The following is a 25,115-nucleotide window of genomic DNA, read 5'->3' as shown; positions in this document are numbered from 1 at the left end:
TCTACGTGACATGTATTGACAGAATGCTACTACTATCTCCAGTTCTTAATATAAAAGCTAGTTAATTAATTTGAGTAGATTAACAAAGTTTATTAAGTTAGTTATTTGTAATAATTAGTTATTGTCTTTTCTAAAATATCATTGCTAATATGTATTAGTTAAAACTATCATTTGATTAAACATTTAACATGTATAACTATTATAAGGATTACTTTAAAAAAAAGATAAATATAAAAAAAAAATAGATACTACTCCGTCCCTTATTATAAGATCCTTTTAACTAAATTGTGCGGTTTAAGAAAACAGTTAAAATTAGTTAAGAGCAATTAATATATAGCAAATATAATTTTTTTTCCAAATATGCCTCTATATATAAATGGGTAGATGTGAGATAGTAATAGTGAAATAAATAAAAAAAAAGAGAATATATTAAATGCATTAAACTAAGGGTAAAATAGATAATAGTGCATTAAATGTTTAGACAAACTCAAAAAGGATCTTATAGAAAAGTTCAAACCTATTCAAAAATTCAGATCTTGTAATAAGAAACGAAGAGAGTATTAAATTAAAAATCAAACTAACTCTTATCTCAGAGACCAGAGATAGTATAAAACACTTGACTAGTGTTATAAAGGAGCCAAGTGCAATGGTAATGATTTGCAGTGTGTTTGGGGCATTGTAAAAAGTTGGGTGTGACGGTGTATATATTGATGCCAAGTACGGTCATAAATTGTCGGAGTTTTCTTTACCCCCTTACACTGACTATTTCACAATGAATTGAATGATATAATTCATGTAACCCACTTCCTTTGTGCGGATGAAACCTTTTTATGTGGTACACTTTTGAGTGGTATTCATTCTTACAAAACTTCGTTCAAATGACGCCTTAAAGGAAAAGAAAAAGGGGTTCAAACTGCTTACTGAAGACAAGAATATAAATCACCTTAAACGTGGTTTGCTATAAATCACCACGTTAATATCAATTTGCCTTTACATTCCTCCACAGAGCTAAATTAAATTCCATTTGCTCCATCGATTTCTCCTTGTGGGAGACTTGAGCAATTAACTTGCACATTGAACAGACACAGATTACTGTACCTAGAACCAAATGACAAATAAGACTAGCTTAAGTTTGAATTCAGAATTGGGATAAATGACCATACGAAATTCGATGTTTTTACTATATCAAACATTAAAATTGGAATTGGAACAAATGACAGCACAAATCATTGTAGTGACGATTTTCTTACTCATGGAATTGAATTGATTACATAAGCTGTTGCTTGCTTTCCAAACAAGACAGCCAGAAACAACCATCTAATATCACACAAAAAGGTGCTCTCACTTTGGATTTCTACAAGCAGGCGCATATTGCTACATCGACATGAAAAGTAAAACAAAAACAAGAAAACTCGGTTAATTCAAACAGATACATATCCATTTCTAGCTTAAAATTACAATTATGTTGACGACAAAAAAAAAAATGCATATCAACTGTCGATTGCCACAAAACTTGTAGAAAGACCAATCAGCTGCAAAATGCTCCAAAGATACAGTTCCTTCGTATATATGCCACTGCTCAATCAAAGGCCTGAAAAAAGTTAAACTGGAAACAAGGATATTCAGCATCGCAATGCATTTTCAATTATGTTTTTAACATATCACATAATCATGCGCGTGGCAATATTCAACAGTCTGCTCACTTCATTGTTACAGGTAAAAGCAATTTGAAAAGGTTCGTTTACACTTTCTGACTCAAGAAACCGCCAAATGGAAAAGAAAAACCAAGAAAAAGAAAATAGCCGAAGTTTTTTGCACCCAGGAATCAACAGGCGGAGCAGGAAACACGTAGTTTCATTGCTGATAGACAGAGTAGATTATTGCTCAGGAAGCTATACACACCAAGAGAACCACTAAGGAAAAAGGCTTTGCAGCAATCAAAGTGGACATGAGAAAAGCCTACAACCGCCTAGATTTGAAGGCTACTCTTTATAGTACTGGTCTTGATGAAATGATTCACCTAATTATGACCTGTACTACTTCAGCTTCTATGAAAGTTTTACGGAATAGAGACTGCTCCAACAGTTTCCAGCCCACACATGGCCTTAGGCAAGGAGACCCCCCCCCCCCAGCCCCTCTTTCTGTGCTACGCATGGAGATACTAGGGAACTTGATCAACAGAGAAGTACAAGCAAGAAGATGGAAAGGCCTTAAATTCAAGTCAAGGGGGCCTACTATCTCTCATCTCTTCTTTGCAGACAACTTGCTTTGTTTGGGGAAGCTAATACCGACCAGATTGATGTTATGAGATACAGTGCAACAGTTTTGTCCTGTTTCTGGTCATCAGATCAATCGGGCTAAGTCTAGGGCTTTTTTTCTCTAAGATTGTTAACTTTCATCGAGCCAGTGAGATGTGTCAGCAGGTGGATATTATTGGGATTACCGCTGATCTTGGCCAATACCTTGGCGTACCTCTGCTTCACAAGAGAATGACTAAAGCGACCTTTCTCCCTCTTATTCACCAAACCAAGCAACGTCTGGCTAGATGGAAAGGTAATTTTCTCACTGTCGCAGGGAGAACAGTTTTTTAATCAAATGTGTTGTCTGCTTTGCAAAAAATGCTTCTCAGGTAAAATGTCTTAAAAGAGATTGAGAAAAATAGTAGATGCTTCTTCTGGAATCAACACCAAACTGGCAGGAAAATGCACTTAATTGCTTGAGATATGATTAAGCAAGATGAAGGTGAGGGTAGTATGGGAACTAAAGACCTTTGAAGCCAAAATATAGTTTCCATCATGAAGCTTTGCTGGGATTACTCACCAAGCCATACGCGCTCTCTAGCTACAGTGCCTGAAAGCCAAGTATGATTGTGGAGAAAAAGTTCATTCTATTGTCACTAGTATGGAAGAGCATCTCTGCTGCGTGGGACAGTTTTTGCCACTCGTTTACTTGACCCATGTGCTTCGATTAGGTCCCTTGTTCTTGAAAATGGATGCTGGGACATCCAAAATTTAAGGAAATTTCTGCTGCAGGGGGTTATTTTTATTGTTACACAGTTGAATCCTCCAGCTGGAGAGGAGTCTGACAGGTTTTGCTGGAGGAAAAGTAATGATGGAAATTCAGTGCCAGAGCAGCCTACAAGTTGGCGTCTAGCCAAAACAGAAATCAATATCCAGGTCATTGGAAGAAGATATGGAAACTTCTATCATCTATTCAAATTTTCCACAAGAGAGGCTTCCTACAAATTCCCTCAGAGTTCAACGTGGAATCTCTACTAGTGAGAAGCACCCTTTTGAGTGTTAGAGGATGGAAGATGTTATTCATATCCTTTCCGATTGCCAGGGGGCCAGAAATGTATGAATTAAAATTGTTTAACCCAACAATCTTCTGGATTTTTTTGGTTCTAATTTGCAGCCTTGGCTGGAAGCAAATATGAGAAAGGAAAAAGGGAATGCCTCAGCAGATGGCCCTAGTCCAAGGTATTCAGATTAGTTTGCTGGTTACTTTGGAAGAACAGATGCAACAGTATTGTGAGAGGTACTAGGATCCCAGCAACTGGCATCATCCATGCTTGCGTGTGTATGATGGAGTCTACAGAACATGGAAGATATAGACACCAGGTGTTCAATCTCACTACAACAACAGAGAGAAATTGGCAACCTCCAGATGGGGACTATGTTTGCTTTGACATTGTCGATTCAGTTGATGGCCAAAAATAAGCAGCTAAGCTTTCTTCCACCTACTTCAGCAGGAGTTATGGGAATACTGACTGTATCACAGGTTTGCAAACAACGAAACTTTCCAAAAGCTGTTGCTTACACTGATTCCTTGGAAGCTCTACATGTGATCATCAGTATGTGATCATCTATGATCAAGGAAGCCAGCACCCGCTGGGATCAGAGATTAGTGAAATCAGGGTTATGGTTTACTCAGATTCGGATGCGGAGATTAGACATGCCCCAGGGAGTCACTTCGATATGCCAATTTCTTAACAAAAGAGGCTCACTTTTTGATTGAGGATTATGTTGTTATGCAGCAATATCCAACTGGATGTTTAGAGATACTAGCGACAGATTAATACATGGCTCATATTGTTATAAAGCCATCTAGTCTGATGTAATATTCAAGTCTTTGTACTTTCCCTTCCAGGGGGAAAAATCCTAGCTGAGTCCTAGGTTGGTTCAAACAAATAACAGTAGCAATGACAACCTTACCTGAAACAAAATATTTCAGTCATTACAACAAGCACATCACATAAATTTTATTTTGAAGAGTTACCATTGTCCAGTTAAGCTGGCTCTGTTATTCTATGAAAGATGAATCAAACCAAAATCAGGAATCCCTTTTTCTAAGAGAAACATGTTATTATAGTGAAACAGGTAGAGCTAAGTTATGAATTTATTTCATCTCCCAGCAAGCGCCTCAATCAAGTGAATTGAAGAAGCAAGATAGAGAATTAAGGATATGTTAAAAAAAAATTTTCCTCCCGTTAATATTCAATTATGAGCCTCTGAATATTATTGATATTTCATGAAGACAAGCCAAACTAAAATCAAGCATCTTTTTTACAAGCGACAGCAGGATTATAGCAACAAAGGTACAGCTTAATTATCTCATTTGAAAGCAAAACAATTATGTCGAGTAGAGGAAAAGAAGCAGTATCAAGAAATATTTCATCTCTAATGCACGTAAGATTTGCATGCATCAGCATTAAAGTTAAAAATATGAATACAGCTGTATTACCTCAATTTAGGGTTACGGTCAATTGAATAGAGTGATGATTTCAAATGCAAACATGCTTCAGAGTATGTTAGCCTTCCCAGGTGAGCAATCGATTGTGCTACTTTACAAGTTAATTTATTGAACAGCATCAGCCCCAAATCTTTGCACCAAGAATTCATCCAACTGACCCCAATTTGGGGTATCAGATTTACCCAAATCACCTGATGGTAATGATCGGATGCATTGAAGAATGTGTTTCATGTCCCGATATAACCTGGCAAGTTAGGGGAATTATAATAAAAGAAGACAGACAAATTTTTAACATGCAACGATATAATTTGTAAACTTAAATACCTATCCTTCGCTTGAGGAGTGCTTATATCAAATTTTGAGAACGCTTCTGAAATTTGTGAGTGGAATATAATGACCACTTGCCTGTAAGATAGAAAGTTGTAGAAGCAAGTTTGAGGAAATTCTTTAATGTAAAGCTAAAATCTATTATTCCAGACTGATTAGATGGAGAAATTGAAGGAACTTCATAAAGATGAGAATTGAGGGCATTCATTGACACATGCAAATCAAACACACACATATGCAGACATGCATGCACCATCTTTTCATTTCAAGATACTTTTCAATGTAAATAAATCTTGTAATTGAATGCAACTTGCAAGTTATTATTCAGATATAAAATTCAAATACATGATAAATATCACAATTTGACAACTATGATTGAGTATAAACTCCACATTATATGTACAAGAATCAAGAAAAATGAGACTTTCAGAGCATTTTACCTGAATATTGCTTCAACATCAACTTCGTTCAAAGTTCGAGATAGAACTCGTTGGAGGTATCCAACTTCCTAAAAACAACAAAATAAACAAGTCACAATTAATTGACCGATTGGGAAAGTGTTGCGGGATAATGGCATATCAGATATGATGTTCAAACAAACTGCCAGACCCAGTTAAAACTCACTCTGAATTTGACAGATGAGTTTGTTTATCAAATTTGCAGATGCAAATTAAAACCATTTATGAACAAAAGGGACAGTTATAAAAGTGATGCTCACGAAGGAACTGACAGAAAATAGAATATGCAAAGAAGCTTCAACTATCCAGAGACAGAAGGACCAAAATCAACAAGGCTAGGAACAAAATTGAGAGAATGCATGGTCAGCTGATCTGTTTTCTTGCAGTAAGTTACCTTCGTAAGGGATCGAGCAAACTGGCTGGGCTGAGTATCAGCATCCTCAGGTCTATTCCAACTCTCAACAATTTGAGGCAACACACGCAAATGAACCAACAATCTCTCTCGCATTATCTGAACTAATTTAGTATGTATTTCATCTCGGTGGATTTTATAATCCTGGAATGGTTAAAATTGATTATAGTAATAACTAAATGGCATAAATAGAAGATATTATTGCTTCTGGAACAGTTACATATCTTTGTAAACAAAATAGGGAATTGTTAATGAAATAGAACTGCACACAATTTTCAAGAGAAACTGCAGCACGGGTCCAATACATCTACATTTCATTGTTATTATTATACCATTGAGCACCATTCTGCTAATAAAACACTTGACCTTAACCAGAGTTTACAATTTTACAAATCGATTTGTCAAGAAAAAACCTCACCCTATGAGTATTAGGAAGATGAATAAGATTCCAAAATAAGACTCACACTCCACAAACATAAGTGCGCATGAAATTCCATTCTTTAGATCTTCAAATAATGTGATGAAAAATGGGAGCAAATAATGAGATGTTTTCCATAGATGGGGAAGTTAAAATGCCTGGCAGTAAGGATTCCAGCTATTTATATCTTGATTAAAGAAAATTCTAGTATAATCTCGTAAAAGCTATATTGTTACTCTTTATCATTCAGATTTTATGGGAAAAAAATAAAATTTTGATGGTATAAAATTTAAATTAATAAAATTGTTTGATGGATCAATCATGCAATAACCTCTAGGCAGATATTTATGGATGAAGCAAAGTTACGTTTGTTTTTAATTAGAGGCTAAAAAATTGCTCCGATGAGCCATTTATCTTCCTTCTTTAACAGCAGGAAATCAAGCGTAGAACACAATAAACTCCTAGAGATAATTACAAGTACAAGACTTCTAGATGATCATAAACTAGTAGGCCTTTAACTCTTCCACTTAGCTTCTAACACTTGTCCTACAATGAGTTATGGTTCTTTCCCCACACTCCTTAAGATTAAGAATTTCAAAGCTTCGAGTTTTAACTATGAAATCACTATCTACTCATAGAAATACACTCACATGCCTAATTTCAGAGCTTCGAGTTCTAACAGATATAAAGAAGATACCTGGGCCACTCGATCAATCTCTAAAAGCAATAATGCCTTCCTTGTCTCAGGTACTTTCAGAAAAAGAACCTGCCGAATTTCTGATACCAGAAACAAAGACTAAAGTCAGTATGTTAGTCCAATAAACTACATCTCATATAACAAGCTCCTATAGAAGAACCAATCCACTTAAAAGTTTCTTTCACCATAACATAAAAATTAAAATAAAAAGTTCAACTTTTGTATGTGCATTTATACCAGGAATAATAGCATATATAAAACTTATGACTTGACTGGCCAAGGCCAAGTGTTTAGAAGTGATAGACTTCAACCCAGAAACCTGCATAGAAATCAAAAGCCAAAACAATGGTAAGCATCCAAAAGGACTGAAGTGGAATCACAAGAAGAAAACAAAGAGACAAGAAATTGGGAAGCTGAGAAGACATCGAGGTAGCAAGAAAGAAATAATAATGGTTATGAAAACTGGACTTGATTGATCAGTTTGACCAGAACGCTGGCCCATGGGCCAGTCCAAAATAAAAGGAAAACAAAAAAGTTCATGATGCAGTGAAACTGGTTGCAAGCTGGTAAAAAATGGTTCTACTTGTCTATTCACAATTCATGAATCAAATAATTACCATATAACTGCATAATAGCATGACAGATGATCCACATTATTTTTGACAAGGTAAAAGTTTACTCAGTATTCAGTTGGATGTAGTATAATAATATATCATCTGAAAAATAAGCATTCAAAACGCTCAAAAGTTTTGATATTATTTTTCCTCTTGTGCAGGATAGCATGAAAGCAAGACCGCCTGGCTGAAGTCTATAATTGCCTAACTCAATGCAAAGATCAGGATACATATACAGACACCCACACACACAGATGTATATATATGAAGTTTTGGCATCACGGATCCACAGAGAAGGTGTTGATATCAGATCAAGGGTATAAGATTTTTCTGCAAGGCAAAAATCTTTTATTTTAGCATTTTGGCATCAAAGAAAAATGCGAATCAGATTTCAAATTAAAGAAGGGATGCCTATCAATATCTTGTTTTGATTGTAATGTGAAGAACAGGGGCCTCAAGACGTTGATATCAGATCATGGGTAAAAATGTTGCTGGGAGGCGAGGCTCTCAAAAGACAGGACTCATATCAAAAAGCCAATCACACAAAAATGAATAGTTGAGCTCAAACTAGAGTAATAAAATAATGGCTGCTGCGGATTGAAGAAGAGGTCTTTATGGCTTCTTTCTTTACATATAGGCCCCGTTTGGCATGCTGGACTGAATTTCAAGGGAATGGGATTGGGTTCTAAAATAATGTTTGATATGGTATGGAAATTTAAAAAAAAAAAAAAAAACGGAGAGAGATCAAACCCAAAAAAAGAGTAAAGGACACAGCTGCCCTCATCTCCTTCCCAAGTCCAGAACAAGCACAAAAAGAGGCCGTTCGGAACTCCAGCTGCATTTTGTGAGTCCACTGCATACTCTTAGCTTCAAATCATTTTGATCAGCACATGAAATTGACATTAGAATGAATTCCTTATCAAGCGACAACTTTTATGTGACAAGTCCAATTTCCTTAATTGCTTCAAATGTTGCCCCAAAGTTGCAAGCATCCATGACTCTCTCTCTTGCCACATCGCAATTTATTAGTGCCAGCTCTTCAAGCCCAGAAGAGGCCGTTGATGTCCCACGAAGCTTTAGTCATTCCCATGACAAGACAGCAATTTCAAAGCAGTGGGCTTAAAGGAACTCTGAAATTCAAAGAAAAAGGAGGCTTCATGAAGCTCCATGTACTACTCGATCCTCTCCCTCTCTCAAATCTAAATGGACCATTCTTCCTTCATTTGCTATCAGTTCTTAACTAGTGTTCTTTGATGTAGACCAAAAAAGCCTTCTTCAAGAGAGAACTAAAGACAATGGCAAAGGGAAGACATCGCTGACGGTGGAGGGAAGACGTCGCTGGACCTGGTTTGAAGGCTTGAGCAAGGACGTCACCGTAGATCAGCAGAAGACATCATGGGTTAGGGAGGAATGAAATGAATGTAATGAGAGGTCGGGAATGGGGTAAGGGGCAATTTTGTCTGGAAAAATTCAATCCCAGGACTGGTTTCTTAGTACAAGGGAGGTTAATGGTATTGAGAAATCCCATGAAATATGGTAATGTGCAATCCCGGGATAGCTGAAGGTCTCGTACCAAAAATAACAAAATAGACAATCCCCATACCAATACCAGCCCTTCCAATGCTTGGTACCAAACATGGCCATGATGTAAGAACAATGAAAGCTTGGATACTGATTATAAGAACTTCACAGACTAAACAACAGAAATTGAACTAGCCACGTTCTTTACTCAGCACCAGCAGATCTTATAAAATTAAATAGGAGAGGTTGGATGAACGTAAATGAGTCTAGCGACATTGCAATCTATTTTAACGTCAACCAAAATACTGATAGAACAACTGAAGAACAGCTGGGCATGCTGAAGGTCCAAGCAAGTGAGGGATCCTATAGAAGCCACAGATCTCTACTCAACATATCACACCAGCAATGCCCTTTTTCTAGCTATTTGAATTATGATACTCCAAGGTTCCTTTCTCCAATTTCAGCAATTATCAATTTGCAATATAAAATCCAAAGCACACTGCACTACTCATAAACTGTGAACAACGCAACTCATCTCAAACTCCACACAATGCATAGAACAGTGTCTAGATAGCTGACCATTTCATGGATAAAAATAACTATATAAGACTACAATTAAAAAAAAAAAAAAAAAAAAGAGTCCTCCAAGGAACCAACTAAAATAATTTACCCCCGGACAAAGAATCATCTGAAAGTATACGTTTCTTCCCTAAATAAATAGCCCAACCCCAAAGCCCTAAGAATATCCTTCCCGCAATCCCCACGAGACATTTACATGAGCACTGTATAAACAGGTTATAAGATTCTTTTGGAAAAAGGGGGGGGGGGGGGAAAAACACTAAAAGGTAATGCAAATGAAAACATAGAGCAAGGAGAACAAAGTGGACAAAAAGAATTACGACTTCAAAAAACAAAAACAAAAGTTCACAATGTTCGTCTAGCAATTTTCTTCTCTAAGCCCAAAAACAAAAAGGAAAAGAAAACTCCGAGCATACATAATAAGTATTAGGTCAATAAATTTCAGAAATATCAATCTTGTTTGATATTAAAATTATTTTTATTTTATCCTAGGACAATTTGGATTCCTTGTTTTTTTTAAATTAGGATTAGGATTTTAGTTGTAATTGAATTTAGAATTTATAATATTTTTTAAAACGATTTTTTTAAAATTTGAGAGTAAGGGATCTAGTATTATATCATCTAGGATTTTAGTTATTTTATCCTATCTTTTAGGATTTATTAGATTTAGGTTAGATTGGATCATATCAGGTTACTATTTTAATAATTTTAGCTAAGGTTCTTAAAAAACCCATAGGTTCTCGCAATTGTTAGACCTTTTGATGACTTGAACATGGTGCAAGTATCTTTCAGGCTCTCCCTGTTTTCTTTCTATTTCCCATACTTTCTCTTCTGTCTTTTCCCCTTTTCCATCCTTGTTTCACATCACATAGTTTACACGCAATTCAAACCAAGAGACAAACGACTTCTATGTACTGGTTTGCATTTTTGTCCATATTACCTGCATAGCACCAGCCCCAAGAACGAGTTGACAAGTTCGTGTGTTGAAAAATTTCAAAATTTCAACAACTCGATGAACAACTTCTGAAGATAATGCTGGCAAAAAGTTGTTGACATCAATGTACTCTGACAACATCTTCAACAATATTAAGCCACTGCAAGAAAACAAGCGAACTAAGAATATTCCATGTCTAAATTCACAATCAACAACACCAGAAGAAAAAGTCACATATCATTAAGAAAACATATCGCCCTCAAGAACCGACAACTTCACATTAAGAATAAACCAATGTCATATAGTATACAAGTAATTAGAAAAATGGATACTTGTAGAAATTTTTAGAGAAAACAAGAAAGTGACAGATCACACTATTAAGAAAATACAGGAATGGAAGATATGCAAGGGAGGATAAAGTAGATACAAGATAACCAACCAGTTCACCATGTGATAATTAACTCCTTTGAAGTAAAGAGTTTGAGACGCAGATTTTTTATGATCCTTTGAGTCTGTATTATTAGTCTGTGCTGATGAGTTTCTGCTGTGAGTTCTATGTATTGTGGCATTTTTTGCAGATATCTCAATAGAATTAGTTTGCTCAACTTGCTGTTCCGCATTTGACTGTCCAGTGTTTGCCATTGGCAGAACATTATTGTCTGTCACCCCATCATCATAATTTTTTGAATTATCATCCTCAGCACCATCAAGATTCTCAGAAGTCAACGCATCAGAAGAAAATAGCACATTGACGATAGATTGAAATTCATCAGGAACGTCTATTTCCACCCATGTTTCTTGGTCAAGCACTGCCTTAATTTTTGCCATCTAAATGGGACAAAGCAAAATGAATTAAGCAGATATTCATGAAGATTTCATAAGCACAAAGCAACAACCAATACCAAAACTAACCCGGGATTCGTGTTGAAAATCAACAAAAGCTTTTGCCTGTGACTGCAAGGTTCCGCGGATGCTATATCCCAATCTCCCACCAACCTTTTATAAAAAGAATGGCAATCGCATCATAAACAGAACCATTCAATCTACACACTTCCTGTTCAATATGAAGAAATGAATGCGTACTTTTTCTGTAGCTGTAATGAACTCTTGGGTTATGTTGAATATTGCAAGAAACTCCTGTAATCTCAACTTAGGATGCAGGACAGCACGAACGCCAAGAAGTTTTGCCCATCTTCCATGAGCAGCATCGCATGCTGCAAAGACAGCTTCTGTGTTCTCTCGCAATACATCAGCTCTGTTTAGGATGAGATTCTTTGAGAACACCAAAAAAAATTGGAGACCAGTTTGATTAAAGGTTAAAAACAGTGGAAGAAAATTTGATCTAACTTAGAAATTCACTTTTCTTCTTTGCTTACAGACATTGATAGCTTTAAGTTGCATAAACAAATTGTTTCCTGCTTTAGTTAATAAAAATTCAGTTTCTATTCCTTGCGAAATCTGTCAGTTGTCCAAACACTTACTCGAAACACTCTTCGCATTCCCATGAATTCTCTCAACCTTTTTCACTCATACATAGCGATCTTTGGGGACCCTCACGTACTCCCAACCTAACCCGAACAAAGTGGTTTGTCACGTTCATAGATGATCACACACAAGTAACCTAGGTGTTTTTACTCAAAGACAAATCAGAGTTGACACAAACCTTTCTAAACTTCCATAAAATGATACAAAACCAATTCAAAGCCTCTTTAAAAATCTTGCGCAGTGACAATGGGACTGAATATACGAACTCCAACCTCCAATCTTATCTTAAACAGCACGGTATTATATATCAAACACGTTGCGTCAACTCTCCTCAACAAAATGGTACAGCAGAAAGGAAGAATAGACACCTCTTAGATGTCACCAGAGCCCTTTTACTGACCAAAAACGTTCCAAAGTTTTACTGGGAGAAGCCATACTTACTGCCACTCATCTAATTAATCGACTGCCCTCAAGGGCCTTAAACTTCAAGACCCCAATACAAGTCCTATCCGAAAGCTATCCCACACCTCACTTGTTTGTCACTATTCCTTGGGTGTGTTGCCTATGTGCATAATGATACTGGGGGAAAATTAGATCCTAGAGCACACAAGTGCATTTTTCTTGGGTACTCTAGTTCAAAAAAGGGGTACAAGTGCTATTCCCCCACTCTCAAAAAAACCTTTGTCACAATGAATGTCACCTTCGATGAACATCAAAGCTACTATTCCAAAACACCCATTTAGGGGGAGAGTGAGCAAGAATGGGAGATTTTGGACCTGTCACAACATGAAACAAAACCTACTCCTAACCCCACAGTATCACCTGCACCAAACCTCACGGTTTTAGCCCCTGCAGAAATAGAAACCACCCAAAACCATAGTGACCATGATATTGAAGGAACGGGCGAAGAGCCACATACAGAACCTGAAATAAGACCTAACTCGCAGCAGTATGACTCCTCTAGTACTGAGCAACGTCCCTCATCAACTCAGGCTCCAAATCTGGATGAACTTGGTTGGCCCATTGCTTTGAGAAAAGGGGTAAGAAGGTGTACTCAACATCCTATTAGCCAATTTGTGTCTTATGATAAACTGTCTCCTAGTATGCAAAGTTTTGTTACTTGTCTGAATGATGAACAGCTGCCAACCAGCTTTGAACAAGCTGTTCGTGATCCTCACTGGAAAAGAGCTATTGACGAAGAACTTAATGCCTGGCACAGAAACCAGACCTGGAAAATTATTCAACTACCAAAAGGTAAGAAGACAGTTGGATGTAAGTAGGTCTTTACAAAGAAATACAACCCTGATGGTACAATCAATAAGTATAAGGCACGGTTAGTGGCAAAAGGGTATTCATAAACCTATGGGATAGATTATCAAAAAACATATGCCCCAGTTGCAAAACTAAATACCATCCGAATACTCCTATCTCTAGCAGCTAATCTAGATTGGCCCCTTCACCAACTAGATGTGAAGAATGCCTTCCTCAACGGAGATCTGGAAGAGGAAGCGTATATGGAAGTTCCTCAGGTACTATCAGAAAGAAATATGCCTAGAGTTGCATGTAAACTTTACAAATCACTCTATGGGTTAAAGCAATCACCTAGAGCATGGTTTGAGAGATTCACCAAAGCAGTCAAGAAAGTTGGATTCAGTCAGTGCCAAGCTGATCATACCTTATTCGTCAAGCATTCAAAAGGCAAGATTGCTGTCCTAATTGTGTATGTTGATAATATTATCCTAACAGGTGATGATACTGTTGAAATCTCAAGTCTTAAAAAGTCCCTAGAAAGAGATTTTGAAGTAAAGGATCTAGGTGGCTTGAGATACTTCCTTGGTATGGAAGTAGCTCGATCGAGAGAAGGAATTGTTGTTTCTCAGAGAAAGTACACGTTAGATCTCCTAAAGGAGACCGGAATGTTAGGTGCCAAACCAGCTGACACTCCAATGGAACTAGCTCACAAGCTGGACAACAGGAAGAAGTTGAAGAGATAGAAGAAAATACTGCTGAAATCTCCAGTGATAAGAAGAAGAAGAAGTCTGAAACAAAAACAAGATCAACACCTGTAGATGCCGAGAGATACAAGAGACTGGTAGGCAAACTCCTCTATCTCTCACATACCCGTCCAGATATAAGTTATGCAGTTGGGGTAGTGAGTCATTTCTCAAATGAACCCCTAGAGGAACACATGAAAGCGGTATATCGAATACTAGAATATTTAAAGATGACCCCAGACCGTGGACTGTTCTTTGCTAAAGGGAAATCCAGAGAACTTATTGTATATACAGATGCAGATCATGGGGGCTTTCTACTAGACAGGAGGTCCACCTCGGGTTATTGCACTATGGTTTGGGGAAATCTCGTTACTTGGAGAAGCAAGAAACAGACGGTGGTATCCAAAAGCAGTGCAGAAGCTGAATTGAGAGCAATAGCACATGGTGTTTGCGAGGGGCTATGGATAATTAGAGTCCTAAAGGAACTACGTCTTGCTCCTACTGCACCTTTTCAGCTAAGAAGTGACAGTCTTTCAGCTATTGGAATGGTAAGAAACCCCATCCATCATGAACGAACAAAGCATGTGGACATTGATAAACATTTCATCAAAGAAAAAGAAGATGCAGGAATTCTCAAGATCTCTCATGTGTCATCACACCATCAAATTGGAGACCTCTTCACAAAGGCCCTACCTAGACCGTTGTTTGAAGAGTTCAGAGGCAAGTTGGGAATGATAGATATCTATTCGCCAACTTGAGGGGGAGTATTGATATGGGCCGAAGCCCATTGAGTAATTCAGTCATTAAACTAATATATTATTCGGTCCATAGATCTCGGTTAGCATCATTAGGTTTTTATTGTGATTATTCTTTTCTGATCAGATTGATTTGGTGTAATTTAGATTGATCCTGTATCTTATCTTTTAGCACCCACTAAGCCGTAAGTCTGTAACTATAAGTATGCTGGTTTTCGTTGAATAAAATAGACTTTCCGGTCAATTCTTCTTCAAGGAGCAACTTGTTAATAGCAAAGACAGTTCAGTACTGGAAATGGATCCTGAAATCCACTAGGAAAGAAAATGATTAGTGAAGCACCAGATCAGTAATACATTCTCAGCTCAAAATGTAGAATGGGGCTCATAATCCCAAAGGAGATATCGAAACTAAAGAGAAAATCCCAATTCCATTTAAAAAAAAAACAAAAAAAAACAAAAAACAAGAGAGCCTGAAAATTGAAGAAACTTCAAGGCTTAGAAACAAGATCCAGATTTAACCTGAAATGTGTCGATATGTTTGATGGGTTCACTGCATCACTTGCTTTTCCTGGAGTAGGAAGAACCCTGGAAACTAGTTTTTGAGATGAATATGGTGAAATTGTAACACCACGACCTTCATTTTCTTGAGCTGTTTCAATAGCTGCAGCACCATGCGCAACTGCAGCAGCAACTGTATCAGCAACATAATGACCATCAAGGTTGCTCAAAATCCACTCAATGGCCTTTTTCACTTCAGCTGCCCGCATCAAATGTGCCTGCAATCACTAAAAGTAAACAAATCTTATTCCACCGCTCTTAAATCATGACATAGTAAACCAATATCTTAGTGATTTTCAGTAGCATTTCATCAAGAATAACTGCCTATTAAAAATGCCAAGCATTTAACACTATAATTTGTTGATATCAGCTAATGCGATTTGAACAGTTTCAATGCACATCACCATATGGGAAAAAATGATCGTGAACACATTTTGAGGTCTTAGGTTAATATAACGTAGAACAATACATGAATCTTATTGAGTATAAATCACAATGGGTAACACTGAGTCAGTCAAAATTTTCATAGGAACCTCTATGACAGCAAAATGCAGACCAGAGGCAATATAAAAACGAAACAACCTAAACTATTGGCAGAAATACAAACATCATCTGAAAAAAAATAAAGATAGAATAAAACAGATATATGTAACCCTCTAGACTGTTGGAAGAGACATTGGACAGCCCGAGGTTGTGATGGATAAGTCTGGTGTCGAGAGAAACACACCCATTAATACACAAGAAACTCAACAAAAACTGACATATACTGGTCTTGGCTTTACCATAACTCTAATTAATCTATGTTATTCTTTCTACTATAAGGTCAGTAAACCCTCTTATAAGGGTTCCATTTGGTCTATAAATACATATAAACGGAATTAGACCATCAGTATTCTCCCCTCTCCCAAGATATGAATATCTTGAGTGTCCAAGACAAATAAGTGATTGTAGAAAGAAGGGAAGAGATTTGAGTTTGCATTTCTTTTTTTGTAGATGAGGCCTCTCACTAATTAAATAATTTTGGACTTTGCTGCAGTCTCAGCAACCATGAAGAAGATCTTCTAGGCATGCATGCATCCACCTTTCTACTGAGTCCAGGTTTTAGCATTAGAAGACAGACATCTTCGTACATAAAGAGCACATTGTCCTAATTAAGAAATTTTAGCAAACTATAAAATTTCAAAACCAAGATGCCTGGACTTCGAAGACCAGACAAAGGTTCTGTAGTTTGCCTGTCAAAGTTGAAGATGATTCATTGATCAGAAGATTCTATGGCATAAAATTCAGTTTCACAACAAACCGTAATTACTTTTGCTCAATTTACATTGCATAATAGCTTGCTCTTTTGTTCCTGCTCTCAATTAACCAGCCAGCTCAACGCATCATATGAAAACTTGACTCCAGCAAATTTTATCAAAACTCTTCATCATGCATATCAACTTCTCACGCCAGATAAGTAACCTTGCTCTTTAGAAACTCATCATTCCATCCATTGAACTTCATCTTAACCTAGCCAGCACTCACTCTGTTTCTCATTATAACTAATACAAACGAGTGACATTGCACTTCATCCCTTGTCAGCAGGTACAATCACTCCATCTGCACCAAGCCCCAACCTAGCCCATCCTATATGATCTTAATCTAGTCACATTTTCATAGAGGCTATGTTGCATTGGTATGCAGTAAGTATGGGCATACAATTTAAATTCATATATATAGGCAAGATATGTTTATGCAAGACATTACATTTACACACACAAAATTAGAGTTGAAATGTTATAACAAAATTACGGTTTAACTACCAACTTTTCAGGTTTCAATAAGAAGAGAATACAATTTTTTTAATCAAAGTGATAATATAAATAGCATATATTAAGTTACCAACATAGACATTTATCCTATGGATGCCATAGTGCCATGTTGAACAATAAGAAAACAAATAAGTATATAAATTTACAAACATCAAAACACAATTAAAAAAGAAGCGCAAGAGCAAAACAACAGTGTCTAGTTTAGTTAAATAAATGCTTTTACACTTCACTTCACTGTTAAGCTTGTATGTACATCTGACACTCGTTTGAAAGCACATTGTACAAAGTGCTACGCTAATGCGTACAAGAAGTGATAAACACCCACTCCCCACGTTACTAAATTAGATTTCAAAAGTTGCATGGATATGTGTGTAGATGGACATGACCATGGCCAAGAACAAATTACCTGCACTACCATGAAAATAGCACTCAGAAGGTGCACAAAGCAATCAGATGACAAGCTCCTCAACTTACTAGCAAGGGATGCACCTCCACCTGAATCACTAATAAGTTGAAAATGGAGCAGACGACAACAGAAAACAGCGCTTGGTAAATGAGTAAGAGACTCTCACCATCAGAATCTACTACTCTATCTTTAGAAGAATATTCTGTATCCAGAGGTCGGGTAGCAAGAACTGGAAGCAGATCAGCAACTGCAGACTTAATGGCACTCTTCATCTCAGCAGTCAATGTATCTCGATAGATTCGCAGAACAGAGGGAAGTTTGGCCTGAAAGAAACCATCAAAACACATCATCTTAAACAGATTAAGCCAAAAGTAATAAATCATATTTCTTGATAACCAGGTACAAGAGCCAAGTTTAAGCAAGAACGAAAAGAGATACCAATGACATGTCGAAATGTTTCTCACAATAGCAATAACAAAGCATCAATAAAGAGCATATAATCACTTAAAATCCATAATCCATTGAATAAAAAATGGTGACACCCAAAACACACATCTAGAATGGTGTAGAAAAGACAACAATAGGAGCCACAACATTTAAACAGAACCTTGTCTGTCCATGTTATGAAATCTATGCAGCAAAGAGCTGTGTAACATAAAGGAACAATGAAAGGACAATCCATTTGAAAAATGGTTCAGACACTTTTCTATTGGATTTCACAACCTTTCAGATCTCTCCTCAGAGGTTTTATATAAAATACACCTCTGACGAGAGGTTTTATAAAAAATACAACCTCTGAGGAGAGAACTAAAGTTACATTATCATTAAAAATGGAATAGGAGATGATATCCTGAAATAGAACAGAAAAACACACGCTGCATTGTCTTGGTAAAAGATTTCTACGATATCAACCAAAGACTAAGGAAAATTTGCACTTTGATGTCCATAACACCAAGTGAAATTCCAACTTTGTTTCCAGTGTTCAAACAGAAAATTGGCAAACTGGGTCATCTTCATTTATGCATTACTGCAGTCAGAGAGAAAGTGACGTAGGAAATCGTGGCTATGTATGGGTTCTAGATCTTCCAATTACAATCATCCCCTTTTTTCCTCTTCATCTCTCTCCAAACGCATCACAAAACTCTACATTCACTAAAGTGAATGTAGCGGCTCCGGGATGGATGATTAGACCATACTCAAGCTTCCGCAACACCATGCAGAAATACGAATTATAAATGCAAGGAACAGTTTTCCAAGCAAACACAAATTACTCACTGTTCTAAGCAATCCAATGACAGTGGGAAGAAGACGGTCCCTAAAGTTGCTTGTTTCTTCTTCATCAAACTTTAGCTGGTTGAGAATTAGATCCAAATGTTAGTCCACAAATTGCATCCACAACTTCCGTAAATGACATAAACAAAAAAATGAGACAGGAAAGCAGTAGGCAGAGGTAGATCACAGATGGTTAATCATAAATCATACTACCATACATTGCTAAACTCCATGACGCTCTAAACCACTCATACTCAAAGTAAATGCCAACGCCAGACTACTCAATTAAATCAATGGGGGGGGTTTCCTAAAATTAAAGCATTAAGGATTAACATATGTGACGCCTGAAGATTACACTGTCATGCACAACCTAAAAAGAATTAAAAAGAGCCACTATTCCTAACATTATTCTTAAACCGAATTAGCACAAATTTTGAAAAACTATTGCTCTGGCAATTATAATGGGGGTCAAATATATGAACAGACTGCCAGTAGGAGGATACCCTGACTTCTGCATATTATGTATCTCAGTTAGGGTTGCTAGTCACAGCACAAAAGTTTCAGCATTGTATAAATTGTATCATAAAGAGACGGGAGAAAACATTGTTGAAAGAGACGCCCCAATATTCCACATGATCACATCAATGAGCGGGCATTATTTCTGTGAACAAGTCTCACATCCATGCAGTCTAGCAGGAAAAGGAGCTACTACTGCTCCAGTCATCGATTGACAAGAAAGAACAGCCCTTTTGACCATATGTTGTTTATAGACAAAAAAAAAGAAAAAGAACTCTTGTAGGAAACAGTAGTCCACTAACAAAATATGGCAATCATGCCACAAGAGTTCACAGAAAATAAAAGCAAGAAAACTAAGGTTAAAACTACTTAATATATAAAAGTAATTTAAGTACATAATCTTACTTCACCAATTCCATTCATGGGAAGGGAAGCACTCGCTTTAGCTTTGGATAAAATCATTGCATCTCTTTCTGCAGCATCATGTATGGAAGCTCGAATAAACTCTGCTGAAAGAATACTACAGAAGCAATACAATCTGTTACTAAATATGCAATGTGGAGCACCATTTCTTTGCTTGCACAAAAATGAGATACATATCTAGTAACATACCCTGACTATCTCAATGAACATAAGATGCATCAGAACATCAGATGATGAAAAAAAATAAAGTTTGCAAGTTTTATTCCAATAACTTTTTGAAAAGATTGTTTCATTCTTAATGACAAGACTCATACTTCCTCTGGAAACTGCTCCCAAGCCTCAGATAAAAAACTGTTGTCCATATCAATTATTCAACAAAGATTAGAAATTTTCAAGTGATACTTACAGATAATCCGTTGAAGTTTAAGGCTCTCCAAACATTAAACACTTTGTCATATTGTTACAATTTGCTTTCAGTATTTAACGACAATAAAGTCATATTATATAAATACATATATATAATCACGAAAGCAAATTAAGTCATTCCCTTTATCACGTAGGCTAGATGAACAATATTATTATTCAGTGTAGGAAAGAAATAAAAAATTCAACTATTGTAGAGGATAATATCTTCTGGAATAGTGAAACTACCAGAATGAAAAGGATAAAGATTGCAAAACAATCTGATCAAACTGCTTCGAAAAAGCATCCAAATGCTTCTAAATTCTAACCCTAATGAAGAGAAACTAGAAGATAGAAACATCTTACACATAAAAAGCCTCATGAATTACAAAATAAGCATCCTATCAGACCTAATCTAGTATTCCCACAATTCATCCAACATCAGAAATTTAATCTTCCGAGTAGTGTTGAAACAGCGTTTAATTTTGTTAAAAATAAAAATTTAGAAGATTGGCTAAGTAGGCCAATTTTCAAAATAAAAGAGAGCCAAGTTGATGTAGGAAGGAGGTATGGATAAGGAAGAGAGGAGATAATAGGCAGAGAGATAGAAGACAGAGAGAAGGAGAGAAAACTAGAGGGAGAGATCAGAACTGAATTACCCTGGCACAAGCAACAATAATAACAACATCATATAATCAAGTCCTAGGCCCTTTATTCATATTAATCTAAGCCTAACTGCCAAATCATAGATTTCACAACTAACTATGATATGTGGTAATAGTAGTAGTAACAGTAATTAAGTAAATAGGAAGGGAGTAGCGGTCTCTAAATAGGGTACTGGAGGTGGTATTGGGGTCTATGGAATTGAGTATTACTGTTTACAACATTTCCTCGCTTTTCTGCCAACAAAGGTACTCTCTTTTATATTTAAATAACGTATCAAAGAGGATATCACAAGATTGAGTTTGGAGGGCGCATAAACCAGAGGGACTAAACCATGGTTTTATATACATACATATATATATATATATCCCATATGATTACAATTATAATTACGAATTACATTACAAATTACTTTTTTTTTTTTTTTTGAAAAAAAGGTACGTTTCTCCCAACAAAAGTAAAGTTTTTCTCAAAAAATATCTTAAATATCATTCATGAATGGAGGGAAAAGCTACTTTAAGCTCATGGAAACATAGAACAGGTACTTGAATATCAATATGCATAATCAATTCCCTTATATAAGGAATCTTATGCAACAACATCCGGAGATAGAATCTATCTCAAGCAGCAAAGCTTGGACATTCCTTAGGACAAAGCAGCATGACAAAATCTAGAGTTCAATCACTCTTTGACATGGCCTTTTGTGCCCAAAAATTGCATATCTTTGTTTGAAGAGGCCATGATTCACAGGTCGTTGATTTTCCATCACCCATCCATGGCTATATTTTCTACAGAAGTGACTTGAACACCTTTTAATTCTAACACATGAAAGTAACTAAGAAGCGGCAATAAATCTGAGGCGATTCTTTAAAGAAACTGACAATAAAATGAAACACCAAAATGTATAAACCAGTCAAATAGAACTCCAGGCAGTAATCACTTGGATAAACAAGGACATTAACCTGTTTATAGATTCTATGGAGCCAGCTACATGATCTCTAAGATGACGAAAGCAATGCAAACCAGTGAGTTCATCACCATCCTACAAAAGTTACAGAAAACCAACAATCATAAATCCATCCACCATTTCCTCCTCATGTTTTATCAGCATAAGTCCTTGGCATTTTAATACGCATCTAAGCAGTCAATGACTTAGTTCAGTTGTATCAACACATCTTAAAAATCTTAAAAGGCAAGACATAAAAGCACAGTTGGTAAATAATATTGACGAATGCTCAAATTAAAGACTTCTTTCCATTAACACTGCCAGAGATATCAAAACAACAAATTTGACATGTATGGCTTAGTCCATTCTGAAAGGACACGGATTGTTCAATTCTTCATTTATATCAAAGACGCAAATTATATAACCAGAAATAATTATCCTTCATAAATCCATTTACATGGAATTATGTACAGAATTATTTTGAAATAGCTAGCAAATGGATATGAACATGAAAATAATCTTCCGACATGGAAACAACAAAAGTAGAAGATCTCAACTGTATAGTTCCCAGAATATTTTCATGCCCGAACTGAAATTTTAGGGATTTCCATCTACTAATATCATTGTTCAACCCAAAAGGGGAAAAAAAAATCAAAAAAACAAAATCCGAGCTCACTGCTTTCCTTAGTTTCATTAGTCCCCCACTTTTTTTCCTTGAACTGCACACGTATACATGCATGACTCTCTCTACTAGTCTATTATACATCAAAAGAAAGGGAATGAAGCAGGCTAATGCTAAAGCCTTAATTATGAAAACAGGCATTAAAACTACTGCTCACAAGAATTCATATAATCACAGGAGTATACCAGCAGATGCTGCAAATCATCAGTTACATCCAGTGCTCCAGCACAATCTGCAGATGCAACAAGCTGTATCACAGAAAAAAATGTATCACCTTTAATCAGATTTGCAAGCATGAATAGGAGCAATTTATAAGCTCACAACTAATGTAAGAAACCCGAACAAAAGGGATCAACTTTGGAACAACTATGATAGGTTATCTAGATTATTAAAAGTCCAACACATGATTTAGCACCTTGACAGATCAGGCATTGCTTTTCATGTTATTTCATGCTGTTTAAATGATTAAATAACCATTAAATCATGTATCTAAGCGAAATTGAGAAAAAGGATGAATGAAAACGAAAAACAGAAATGAGATGCTTTCAAACTTGAAATAAACTGTCCAATACTTATGACTTCCCATTTTAAGTTAATTTAAATGTCTTGATCTTTAAATTAGTCAAGAAATCATGTCACCACACCTATGCCTAAAGCAGACAAATACGTACAGAGGATAGTAAAGCTGCAGATTACATCATCCATTAAAGAATGTCTAAGAACATTGCAACTCAGATTCCAAGTGACAGTCAGATAAAGTCACAACAGAGAGATGTCAGCTGAGGGCATCATATTTTAAAGACAATAAAAGGATGACTCGAAAAAAGGTGTCGACCATGCAAGAAGCTGTAAAACCAAGTTTTCAAATTGAGTTTATTGGCCCAAAAATAATGAGTGCAGATAACCTTAGTACCATCATGCAGGAGGTGGTGCCCCCACAAAAGCAACAAGATTGTCGATATTGAATGAGGCTTCTTAGTGCCGAAGCCTCAAGAAAGTACAATTACCAACACAGCTGATTGCGGGGAAATAATTAAAATACCATTGAAATCAAATTCTATAAAGGACATTAAACGAGAACATCAAAGGACTTGTCAGAAGTATACAAAGTACCAATTTCAAAGCAGATACTGCTTGGTTGACATATAAAATTAGTCTCAATTTCTGTTGAAGAACCAACAAGTTACTCCTAGTGGCATTCAACTCTTGAATCTGCCTTGCAGACTCTACTATATCAACATCCAAGAGCCTAACGGTCTCCTTCAATTCCCGAATCCGATTACAACCCTCAACAATTTTCATATTCAAATCTTGCAATTGCCCTTGGGCTTCGAAGAATGAGTTGGAGCGCAACGAAATCTCTTTCACTAAATGGAGCTCCACCACGTCCAAATAATGTGAGAGCTTCTCTTGCAGTACCAAATTCTCAGACACGTTCGAGAAAGGGCAAGCAGCGCGGAACGTTGCGCCATCTTCCAACTCAAAATCTTCTTTGAAGTAAAGCGCGGGAACCTCTCGTAAACATGCAACTAGTGCTTCACCTTGACCTCCAATGCTCTCCAAGTCCACATTCTCCTTGCTGCTATGTTTCCTTATGTCTTCGAATCGATTATATGGTTCAGAGATTGCACCCAAGTAGCTTTGAAAATCGGATCGCGTCACCTCTGATGAGGCCTTGGTGGAGACCAAGGGCGCGAACTCAGGAGGGGTAACGGTGGTGGAAGAGGACCACCATCCCACCCATGATGCATCTGAACCATAGATACCAGATTTACCGCCATAGGGGTTGTTGAGAATGGAAGACAAGCTCTGAATGCTGGCATCAGAATTCGATTTGAGAAACGGTGGGGAACTTGTACGGGCAAGCGTAGGAGATTCAATCGGGGACCTTCCCGATTGGGAAGGCTGCGAATCCATGTTCAGAAGCCTCAGACCATTACAATTCAACTGGTTCTAAAGAGGAAAGGAGTAAAGATGACTGAATGTTACAGGGGGTTCGGCGCGTGAAAGCGGATCCAGTGATCCGATATCAGAAATTCTGTGTGATGAGAAAGACCAAAATTTCAAGTTTCTTGCTGTTTGTAGGGGAATTTTCCGGCTGTGCTGATCCCTCTGCTCCTGCAAAATGGACAGATCTCTAGGAAACACCAATCTTCACGCAGATTTGGAACTTCAGATCTCACTCAGAAAAATGGAGACAACAGCGACTATGGAAATTACAAGGGGAGAGAATTTTTACGGGAAAACCGGTGGTTCAAAACCGGTATGGACCCGATATCGGTTCTTCAACTTAGCGGATAAGAATATGTGGGCATGACCCGTCCGCAGGCTGACCCATCCAAACCGTACCAAAACGAATCAGCTAAACCATACTGGATGGATCCGGGTCCTACTAATGGGCTAATGCACTAGCAATTGTCTGATTTAATATTTTCCACTGTTGCTTATTGGCCAAAAAACGTGTGTTCCTCCGAGGGGGACAAAGCGCGG

The 25,115-nt window shown here is 36.9% G+C and overlaps 1 protein-coding gene across 2 annotated transcripts; it reads right to left on the bottom strand.

Moving 5' to 3' along the window:
- Positions 1 to 1,214: 1,214 nt before the first annotated feature.
- LOC114714617 (vacuolar protein sorting-associated protein 54, chloroplastic) lies at positions 1,215 to 24,851 on the bottom strand. Of its 2 annotated transcripts, XM_028899363.1 has the most exons (19): positions 23,739 to 24,850; positions 22,811 to 22,873; positions 21,960 to 22,039; positions 19,915 to 20,029; positions 18,997 to 19,071; positions 17,888 to 18,044; positions 17,722 to 17,810; positions 15,466 to 15,722; positions 11,796 to 11,967; positions 11,625 to 11,708; positions 11,152 to 11,540; positions 10,719 to 10,872; positions 7,302 to 7,383; positions 7,065 to 7,144; positions 5,932 to 6,093; positions 5,520 to 5,587; positions 5,077 to 5,157; positions 4,744 to 4,996; positions 1,215 to 1,606 (listed from the first exon to the last, which is right to left on the bottom strand). In XM_028899363.1, exons 1-18 carry the CDS (start codon positions 24,540 to 24,542, stop codon positions 4,858 to 4,860), a joined length of 3,051 nt encoding a protein of 1,016 aa, XP_028755196.1. In that variant the 5' UTR covers positions 24,543 to 24,850; the 3' UTR covers positions 1,215 to 1,606; positions 4,744 to 4,857. The 2 variants fall into 2 exon arrangements, with proteins under 2 accessions (XP_028755196.1, XP_028755197.1); XM_028899364.1 differs by lacking the exon at positions 18,997 to 19,071 and having other exon boundaries at positions 23,739 to 24,851.
- Between the last annotated feature and the right edge of the window lie 264 nt (positions 24,852 to 25,115).

This window comes from Neltuma alba, unplaced genomic scaffold (assembly GCF_004799145.2).
Source record: "Neltuma alba isolate B1F8T4 unplaced genomic scaffold, ASM479914v2 tig00011521_pilon, whole genome shotgun sequence".
Taxonomy (NCBI): domain Eukaryota; kingdom Viridiplantae; phylum Streptophyta; class Magnoliopsida; order Fabales; family Fabaceae; genus Neltuma; species Neltuma alba.
This window is presented reverse-complemented; position numbering and strand designations above follow the sequence as displayed.